This window comes from Serinus canaria, chromosome 10 (assembly GCF_022539315.1).
Source record: "Serinus canaria isolate serCan28SL12 chromosome 10, serCan2020, whole genome shotgun sequence".
In the NCBI taxonomy this organism is placed as follows: domain Eukaryota; kingdom Metazoa; phylum Chordata; class Aves; order Passeriformes; family Fringillidae; genus Serinus; species Serinus canaria.
Window position 1 is genome coordinate 11,909,300 of NC_066324.1, and position 10,455 is coordinate 11,919,754.

The 10,455-nt window shown below is 44.5% G+C and overlaps 1 protein-coding gene across 1 annotated transcript in view; it reads left to right on the plus strand.

Annotated features, from left to right (window-relative positions):
- The window catches only part of TNFAIP8L3 (TNF alpha induced protein 8 like 3), a 44,403-nt gene extending 35,950 nt beyond the window's left edge, over positions 1-8,453 (plus strand). The window contains exon 2 of the mRNA XM_030228645.2: positions 5,456-8,453. Within this exon, the coding sequence (XP_030084505.1) occupies positions 5,456-6,018 (563 nt within the window). The 3' untranslated portion in view covers positions 6,019-8,453. The remainder of the gene's footprint in view (positions 1-5,455) is intronic.
- The last annotated feature ends 2,002 nt before the right edge of the window (positions 8,454-10,455 follow it).

Genomic DNA, 10,455 nt, shown 5'->3' on the forward strand with positions numbered 1-10,455 from the left:
TGGGCTGCTCAGCACTAAAACACTTCACTACAAGTGGCTTTACTGGGCTTTTTTTCCTGCCTGCTTTTAGAGCTACATTGAAATCCTAAGTCCTGCAGTTCACATTTCTAATCAATCCTATGACATGCCAGTTAAGACTTGGTGGATAAATAAAAAACACACATTTGCAGCTCATGTCCTCTAACATTTTGCCTGAATGATGGAAATTAGGCAACTAGATTTTTTTGTATGTATGTCAAGAAAAGGAGCCATTACAGGAAAATCTTTAGGTTATAAAGAAACAGTAAATTATCAACACCAGCAGCAGCACTGGATTAACCATTCAGATATCCACTGCAATCCAACTGCCTCATTGCCATTCCCAGACTCTCCAGGCTCAGGGGCAGGTCTGGCACTAAGTTAAAGCACACAGATGCACTCAAACTGGGTCACACAAGTCATTAAAACAGCACATTTCTACAACAACTTTCACAACCCAGCCACCTCACACCGTGGCAGACTCTGTGCCTGGCCCTTGGCTTGGTCCATCTCCCACAAGCCTGAGCAAATGCTAGCAGCTGGAGGGATGCCCACGTTTCCAGCTGCACTGCTGACTCCTTGAAGCCTGTCCCTTGCTGCAGAAGCTGCATTTTAAAAGTGAAGATTCAGGAGTATTAAAAATATTTCAGCTTCTTCATCATCTTTACTTTCTTATACATTTCTATCTTGTTCAGTTAACATTCAACCCTTTGCCTACTTCCAGTACAGCTGGAGCACAGATGCAGGGAACCTCTTCTGGTTCCCAGCACCTCCCATTCCTGCCAAGCTGCAGGAACCCTCTTCAGACCTGCAGCCTCTTCATGATTTTAGCTCAGATCTTTAATTTAAAACAGCTCAACTCACTTCTCCAGGATGCTCTCAAGCCTACTCAGTAGCTCCACCACGTGCACTCCTTGGCTGGAAAACACAACCACCCTGACTGCTTTGCACCCAGTGTAGTGGGAAATCGGGCAAAGCTCCACAGGTGTCTCCCTTGGGAGCAGGTGAAGCCAATGGCTGAGCTAAGTGATTGCCCAGGACAGCTGCAGCAGGCACTGGGGTAACAGCCCCCAGTGTCAGGTGACATTCCAGCCAGCCTGCTGCTGCAATTAAAGATGCACTGGACAACCCCCACAGAAACCCTTTAGATCAGCTCCTCCTCTCTCCATTTTTGTGGTGAAGCCACGCTCTCTCCAGAGTTCACTTCAACTCAGTTTTCAGCCATTAGCCAGGGGAGAAAATATCCTGGCTGCAAAATGGTATCATGGCTTTGACTAAGCAGCCAACTGGGGGGGAAATGGATTCATTGTTCAGGGGGCTGGTTTCCATATCCTCATAATTGCTTCAGCAAATGGTGACCATTCTCCCTCCTCACCACAGTAGAAGAATCTTCTGGGTGAGTGGATTTGCCGTGTGTTTTGTACAGAGCAGCTGAATGCAGATTTACATAAAAATAGTATTGCTGAGCATTTAGTTCTGACCATTTTGTACTTGGTACAGCCATCTGCAATCAAAATGTTGGGAGAATATTACAGATGTTCTTGCACGTTAGTCTCAAAATCTCCTAAAATATAAAACTCCTACATCCGCTCTCTAGAGTTGCCAAACTTTTTCTGCACTTCTGTTATTAAGCAACTCTGTTATTAAGCAATCATGTTATTGGGTTTAGTGGGTGTGAGACATCTTTGTCGTGTTCAGCACTGCATGCCAGGAGCTGGCTGGTCACTGGTGGGGAGTGACAGGGTGTCCTGCCCTGACCGTGGGACTCCCTGGGCACAGGGAGCCTCTCCCCATCCTGCTGCCCACAGCTGGGCACTCACCACCCCTCCATGGGCACCCCAGCAGGGGAAACGGGGCTGGAGAGCTGCACTCATAGAAGGCTGGAAGATTGCTGCAGGATCAATCTCACCACGAGGAGCTTTTTTGACAGCTTTTATCATACATAGCTCTCTAGATGACAGAGAGAAGGTGAGAGAAGATCTGAAGCAGAACTGGCCCTTTCTTTAGTAAAAACTAAGATGTCAGATTTTCTATAATGGCAGCTAATCACTACCCAACAAAGCAGTGTGCTTGGAGGGTGGTTTTTCATTTTTAGCCTTGGTGAAATGTTCCTGAAAGCTAATAGCATCTATAATGTCGTTGCTGATTTGTTTTGCTGTATGAAAGAAAGCAGAAAATAGAATTGCTGTATGTAGGAGGTGAAGATGTATTTTGTGTAGTGAGCAATGTGCTGCAGTGAGAAAAGGCTGCCACGGTAAACATGCTGTCCCCACCAAAGCCTGAGTGTAATCATGTGGCTAACCACTTGTGATCTTTGAAAGGCAAGGCGTCACCTGGGTGTCTGAGCACAGTGTGGTTTTGGAGGCAGCAATCCAGACAATCAATCCAAGCAGCTTCTCTCCCTCTCCAGCAGATGCTGCTGCAAAGCTGTGCTCACCCAGAATCAAAGCAAAGCCCAGCACAGCCCTTTGTGAGCAGCCCCCACGCCGCTGTCTGGATGCACCAGTGGGCTGGTGGCTGCTGCCTGCCTTGTCCCCATGCCACACACATGGTCTGAGTGCAGCAGCAGGAGCTGGGGCAGTGCTGGGGCTCTGCAGAGTGCCCATGCCAGGGCCCGGGCACGCAGCCCTGGGGCAGGTGGATGCTGCCCTTCACCTCCTCCAGAGCTTGGCAGCCGCTCCTGACGTGGTGCAGGGACCGTGGCAGCAGCTGCAGCTTCTCTATTCCCCAGACACAACAATCTGTGTCCCACCAGGCTCTGCCTGTGCCCCCTGGAGCATCTTCTGCCTGGTACAGCTGAGTGGGAGAGAGCTCCTGGCAGCCCCGGTGGTGAAACCATTGCCAGCTCCTGCAGACTGTGCAGAACAGAGAGCAGCCTGAGCCATGGAGCCAGCCAGGGGAAAGCAGCCTGCCCAGAGGATTTGGGGCTGCCTGCTTCCTGAGGAATGGCATGGCTGGGGGCTGCAGATGCCATGGAAGGAGAGGATGGAGAGGCAGGAGCACAAAGGGAGGGAGCCACAGCAGCAATGCAATAATACATTTCTTTATTTTACTTTTAGGAAGATGAGGAGGAGCTCAGTCTCGTGCCATAAAATAGTAGATCCCACCCTTGGGACTCAGTGTGGAAAAGCATTCCAGCCCTAACATTGAGCTAAACTTGGCCTGATGGTTTCCAGCTGGGCTGTGCTTTTCACAGCCTGCACCTTTCACTGGGAGCTGTGGTATCATTGTCTGAGCTACCAAACCCAGGGGTGTCCCAGGAAAGAGACCCATGTTTGATGGTCACACTGCCCAGTTTTGTGGGTAAGAGACAGAACTTTGGACACACAAACATAGATCACGCTTTATTTTCTGTGCCAGACAACTCTGCCTTCTGAAAAGTTCATCAGCAGCTTTTATGTGCTAATTTGAAGTCCAGATTTGTCTCAGAGATCACATAGGAGGGAGGGAAGCTGCATGTGCCTGTATTTGAGGAGCTGGTGGCTCTGCTGGTCCCAGACCCCCCCAGGGTGTGGGATGGGAATGAGATTTTTCACTCACCCCAACTGCTGGCTTTGTTGGAGCTACAGAATTGCAGCAGGGCCAGGCACAAAGGATTCAGCTGGGCTCTCACCTGGGCAAAGGGACACGAGGCTGAAATGTCATGAACTTCAGTAAAATTAATATCCTAAAAATCTACTGCAATTCTTTTCAGGTTTTGATCAAGCCAGGTGCTGATCAACCACATCCACTTGATTAATGGCAAGCACTCACTACAGAAACAGACACTAACAATCCCCCATTTCAGTGTGTCAAATGCACATAATTACTCATCATGGATACTATTTATATGCCCACGTACTGCTAAGTGAAAGAATGCTTTCATCCTGGTTTTATCATTTCTAGATTAAATCACAGTTTTTCCTATTTCCTCCAGACAGCAGCTCAGCCCCACAATTTTCTCTCCAAATGACAGGCAATTCTTTTAAGCACATTGAATTATTTTTTCCAGGTGGTGGTTCAGTTGAAATTAAATGTTACTCTTTAACACTGCTCAGCGGTACAGCTGTGGCACACAAAGATGACAGCTTTAATATTCCAGCCAACTTGAAAATCCGAATTAAAAAGAGGACTCTGAATTCCAAGTGAGCACTGGCAGCCAGCACCCCTTCTTCCTGGCAGGAGGGTGTAAGGAGCACAGGGGAAGTGACAACACTCCTGTGCTGAAGGCTGGAAAGGGCTTTGGAGCTCACCCCACCAGCTTAAAGACTCACTCAAACCTCACAATCGAATAAGTACTGGAAGATTTAATTTTCATTGTCATTTTTAATCTCTTAGTGGTTTGATGGAGGTGGTTACCTCCATCCCCCTGGGAGCAGCCAAGTGTCCTGGTGAGCAGAGCGAGGTCCCCAGCTGGCAGGGACACAGGGACACCTCCTCTGCAGGAGCACAGACTGACAAGAGAAGCGAGGGAAAGGCAAGGAAGGTCTGGGAACCAAGAGGCCACTCTGCCACCACCCAGAGCTCACTGGCTGTCCTCCCCAGATACACACCCTCCTCACCATCTGGCTACAGTAATAAAGTGCCCTTTGATCCAACAGAGGCTTTGCTGCCCCAGTCTTAACCTGGACAATTATTTCGTATCCATATTTCCTTTGCTTTGTCCATAGGGGATCGGTTAGAAGCCAACATTAATGTGAAGAACAGAGGAAGGTCAAATTAATCTCGACCAAGAATTACAGTTCATGAGATAAAGCCCAGCAGTAGCCATGTCTTCAGGTGCTCTGCTGAGTGAAATGTGCAGATATGAGTCAAAATATTTGTTTGATAAATGTAGAGTAAATACCTCAGATATTTTTGTCTGTCAGGAACTGCATACACTGAGGCACCAACATTTTATAAAAGTCATATTCTATAATTTTTCAAATTGATAACAAAAGGGCAAGGCATTGATACTACAGATTAAGGCAAAATAAATGCATTCTTGTGAATGTGCTTAGCCTTACCATGGAACAACAGTGCCTCCCAATGACCAGAGTGAAACTCTGAAGGTTCATGTATTGCTTGTCACTATATCTTTTTGCTTGTCTCTGATACTTCACATACTATTTCAACCACCACATCTCAGCAGATTTCTCTGCCAAGAAAGCTTTCATGTTGAACTAGAAAATGAAATTACTAGAATTATTAGAATCAGCATCTATATCCCCTGCCAGAATATTCTGTTCTTTATTTGCAAGCAAAATAAAGTGGCTGCAAGACCTGAAACATGGGTGTGTGGAAGCCAAGGACACCTGGCAATAGTGTGTTGGGAGTGTTCCTGCAGTTGTGACTGTTCTGGTCAGTGACACATGTGAGGTCTCAGTTAAGCATGCAGGTACTCCTTTTCTTAACTGATGGCAAAAATAATTCACCAAATAAAATTAACATTTCCCCTTTTTTTTCTTTCCCAAACCAGGTCCCGATTATTTCAGCTCCAAGAATCTTGCACTGCAAGCCCAGAAAAAGATCCTGAGTAAAATGGCAACCAAAACCATGGCTAACATGCTAATCGATGACACAAGCAGCGAAATCTTCGACGAGCTGTACAAAGTAACAAAGGAGCACACCAGGAACAAAAAGGAAGCCCACAAAATCATGAAAGACCTGATCAAAGTGGCCATAAAAATCGGGATCCTCTACCGAAATAACCAGTTCAACCAGGAAGAGCTGGAGATCGTGGACAAGTTCAGGAAGAAGCTGAACCAAACTGCCATGACCATCGTCAGCTTCTACGAGGTGGAGTACACCTTTGACAGGAACGTGCTGGCAGAACTGCTGAACGAGTGCAAGGAGCTCGTGCACGAACTCGTGGGGCGGCACCTGACGGCGCGCTCCCACGGGCGCATCAACCACGTCTTCAACCACTTTGCAGACGTGGAGTTCCTCTCTGCCCTCTACAGCCTGGACGGGGACTGCCGGCCCTACCTCAAAAAGATCTGCAACGGCATCAACAAACTGCTGGATGAGAAGGTGCTTTGAAGCCGCGCTCGAAGGCGAGAAACCAACCAAAAACTTCTCTCTAGAACTGGCCACCCTTCCTAAGCCATGGTAGGCAAGCAAGCTTCCTTCCCATCAGTCTTACTACAGTCCCCTGCAGGGCCCAGAAGGTGCTCACCAGGCTCGTGATGAAGTGGAAAACTCAGATCAGAAAGCTATCGATTTTAATGCTTTGTTCAGATTATTCAGTCTTTTTCAAGGAGCAGAATGAACAAGGCTGCTGATATATATTGTTCAGACACAGATTGCTATTCACCATGATCTCGCTAGCTTTGTGTTCAAGGCTGAACAGAAAGTAAACTCAGATGCATGGCTATGTAAAAATAGACAGATGAAGGCAAGAGCAATACATGGAATTTGCCCCCAAGGCCCTTGGTGCATATATTTTTATTATTTCCACACTAACTGAAAAGGCTTTGACAGAAAGTAGGGCTGTAATGGATTAAGTTCACTCCTTTCAAAAGGATCAGGAATCAATATGAGAAAACATCTCTGATTTTACATGGTATATAAATCTAATAAGAGAGTAACAAATCACACAAGCGGGAGAAAATAGAAAGAACTGCTCTATGAAGAAACAGTTCCATCAGTTTAGTTTCATACCTGCTAACAACAGACAGGAGGTTTCATTTTAATTTGAAAAGCAGCTCAGTGGTTCAAGCTCAAAGGCAGATGAAGTAGTTCAGCAGTTCCCCTGCTCTCAGGGCTTGTCTATTGGGTAACAGCAGGTGAGTTCAGACTGGAGGTTGTGCTGCTCTTACTGTTCTGCCTGACAGAACAAAATACTCTGTGAAGATTTTGAAATTGCCCTTGTGAGGAGCAACCAACATTTACATCCCTGAGCCTCAAAATATTCAGCCTAGACAATACTCTTGGTTTAATTACCCATGACATTTGTGCCTACAGTAAATCAGAGGTGGGATACAAAGGAACCCCATCCAGTATTTGTGCAGTGCCTCCAAGTGTAGCATATCCACAGTTGTCAAAACAGAACAGCCTTAGTGACTCTGGTGAGTTCCTGGAGTGAGTTTTTGCTCAGAATGATTTCAGTGAATTTTCTAGGTTTTTTTGAAACAAGATATAGCAATGTCTTCAAACTGAAAACATTTTGCCAAGAAAGAGTGGGGTTTGTGCAGGCATGGTTGGACACAGGGAGTGTGGGAGCTGAGTGGATGCTCTGGCTGCCACTTGCAGAACCTGGGTAGGTGGAGACTGATCCAGAGTGAAAAACACAGGTTCAGAAATCTCCTCTCCTTGTCCTCTCCATCTTATCCTCCAGACTCATCTCTGTCTCCTGACACTGCAGTGTCAGGAGCCCTCTCCTTTCAGCTGACACAGAGAGCAGACAGTGCCATCATCTGGGGGAAATACCTTCCATATCCTATATACTATAACAGAGAGATGCATGTATCTGAAAGTTGACAAAGACAAGAAACTGTATTTGAAAGCCATTCCTCTCTAAGGGAAACTTACAGGTTGATCACTCATTACTTTAGGATAAGAAAACAAAACAAAAAAACCAACATGTTTCTCATTTAAATAAATTCTTGAATACTATGGTATTAATAGAAAACTGTTCAAAATTCTTATTATCCTTCTGTCTTTCCTCACCCCAGCATAACTATATTTTATCTCTTGCAACAACAGTTTTTACTGTCATACCTTTATACAGTTAAGAATACACACACCCAGGTCATATACTCACTTGGGTTCTCCTAGATGGATTTTTACCTGTTCCCAGAACTCATTTGAAGCACAGTAAAAATGAAATACATTGGCAGAACAGTTTTTAATGGTGTAAATTTCACCCCCATATTTCCTTTAACCATTAAAAAAGTAGATTTAGTTGCAATGAAGATGGACAACTCCTTTGCAACACAGAAATGAAACATCAACATTTGGGGTTGCAAGTTCAGCCATTGCAGAGCCATATTTACATGCAACATTACCTGCATTTCTTCCAGGCATGTACTTGTCAACTGATGCTTTTGAACTGTATTTCTTGTATCCAATGCTCCTGTCCCAGTGCACATGTCACATTTTGTGTGTTTCATTTGTGGCAAATAAATTTAAGTTCTTCTTTTAAGGCCAGAAAAAGATTATTCAAGATGTCTAAAGGAAAGGGATATCCTGTATTTGTGACTTTTTGTGTGTTTCAAGTATCAATATTCAGATTCTGGTATTTTAAACACACCAGCTGAACATCTGTTGTTTTATTTAAAAATAATCTGAGTAGCCTTAAGGAAAGATATGTTTTCAAGTATTTCTCATACTTGCATATCCTGTATATTCATTGTTTACTTTTGTACTTGTAGCTTGGTATGTAAAAACATTGCTAAAATATGGGCAATGTTCAGGTCACCTTAAATATATTATGTATTATCACATTTGTGGATTAAAAATGTGTGATTGCTGCCCTTTTTGTTTCCTTTAGATTTATTTATCCTACCACCACTATTGTATCACAAGCACATGTCAGCAGCAAAAGAGCAGGTACCACAAGCCAAAATCTCACTCTTTCAAGGACCTTCTTGCAAGTTTCCCGTTATATATTCAGCCCAGTTTAGCTTGATGTGATTTAAGGTAGATAGAAAACATATTCCTGACAGATTTCACAGCCCTGTCCTAAACATGGAGAGGCTGGAACCTACCAGAACAGTTTAACAGGAAACATTTATTCTCCTGTCTTTCTTCCCAGAAAAGGCAAACTGTTTTGGCTGAAAGAGCTCGGGATTTGCAAACAGCTCACATGGCAATTATACTGAAAGCATTGAAATACTGGCACAAAGAGAAAACTGACAACTACCTTAAAATCAAAGTTTAAAGCAATCTCCTTAAGTGGTGCTTTGAGCCTTCCTGCTGGTAAAACATTTCTGTCAGGTTAATTTTATGAATCATATCATGGCAGGACACAATATTCTTTGCTCCATCGCTGCCAATTTTATTATATAAAGACAAGAATGCTAATGTTTAAGAAACTCTCATGGGAGTGACCACTTTTAACATCTTAATGATATGGTGCCTCTGCCACAGAGCTGCACATCATACTGAATGTGGGATCTGATTTGTGCTAGAGAAATATTCTCAGAGACAGGCACATAAATAGCTGGCCCTGAAGAGAACTAAGCAGTAAAGCAAAATTGTTTCACCACAGCAACAGAAATGCAAAGAGCAAGTTTTAACTGGATGACTTAAGCAGGTCTATTCTGGTTTTACATAAATCAATGCCAGAAAAAGACCACACACAGTCTTACCCACACAGAAAAAGATAATACATCTTTTTATGCTGGAAAAACTACTGATGGGACTCTACAAGAGAAACACTTTTCCAATGCTTAGAAACCACCAATGTCATTTATGAGCTACTTGCAAGTACTGGAAAACCTCAAGATCCTGCCATCCATTACACAAATTTACTCTTCTGGGTCCTTACAGAACAAGGAGGATTTGGGAATACTTCGCAAAAAGTAATACAAGCCAAAAGATTTAGTCTGTATCTAAGAAAACATCCTGCCTCAAACTGCCATGTTGCACTTCTTCCAGTTTTCCTACCAAAGTGTTTGTTTCAGTAAAATACCTGAAAATACTTGGGGTAAGGAGGTAGAAGCTAACAAAACAGCTGAAATATGGATCCAATACAATCACTTTCCCGCTGACTCCCACATGTCCAGAACTCACAGGACACAGAGCAGTGGAACAGTGAGGCCTCCTGGTACCCAAGGGTTTGGTCCAGTCCCTGCTAGCCTGCCAGCTCAGCATGGTCAGTACAGACTGAGTGGCTGCCTCTTGAGCCAGCTCCTTCATGCAGACTGCTTATGTGCTCTCTTCCTTCTAGCCTGCTTCTCTGCACCTCATCTCCCTTCCTGGAAAACAGGTTCAGGGTTCAAAGATGAAGTCACAAAGAAAAGAAATTGCAACACTATGGAAGATGAGGATACTCACAACAGGCTTTTCAATACAGAGCGGGATGGAATAACATTCCTTTGAAGAGTTCCCTCTGCAGCTCTGTTTCTGAGACAACTGGGTGCTGGCTCAAGATCAGAAGGACTGCCAGCACTGAAATGCTGACATGTTAACCCTGGAGGCTCTCCAGGGCCCAAGTTCCTCAGCTCAGCCAGGACTCCTGGTACACAGCAGCAGCTTTGTTACACCAAACAGCCTCATGGCTCAGCTCAGGGCTGTAACCACCTTCAACTCAGCCCATGCCACACTTCCCAAGCTCCCAACTCCACAGCAATGGCTTATGCTTGTACTGAACTTAAAAATATGCTCTTCCTGTCAGCTGTGAATAACAAGAGACACTGAGATCTCCTGTGATGCCTAAAAACAAAATCAGACTGTGGCAGTATTCAAAAAAAAAAAGGATTGGATAATGTGAGCTGGTACACAATGCTGTTTAAAAAGTGTAGTCCTTCACTG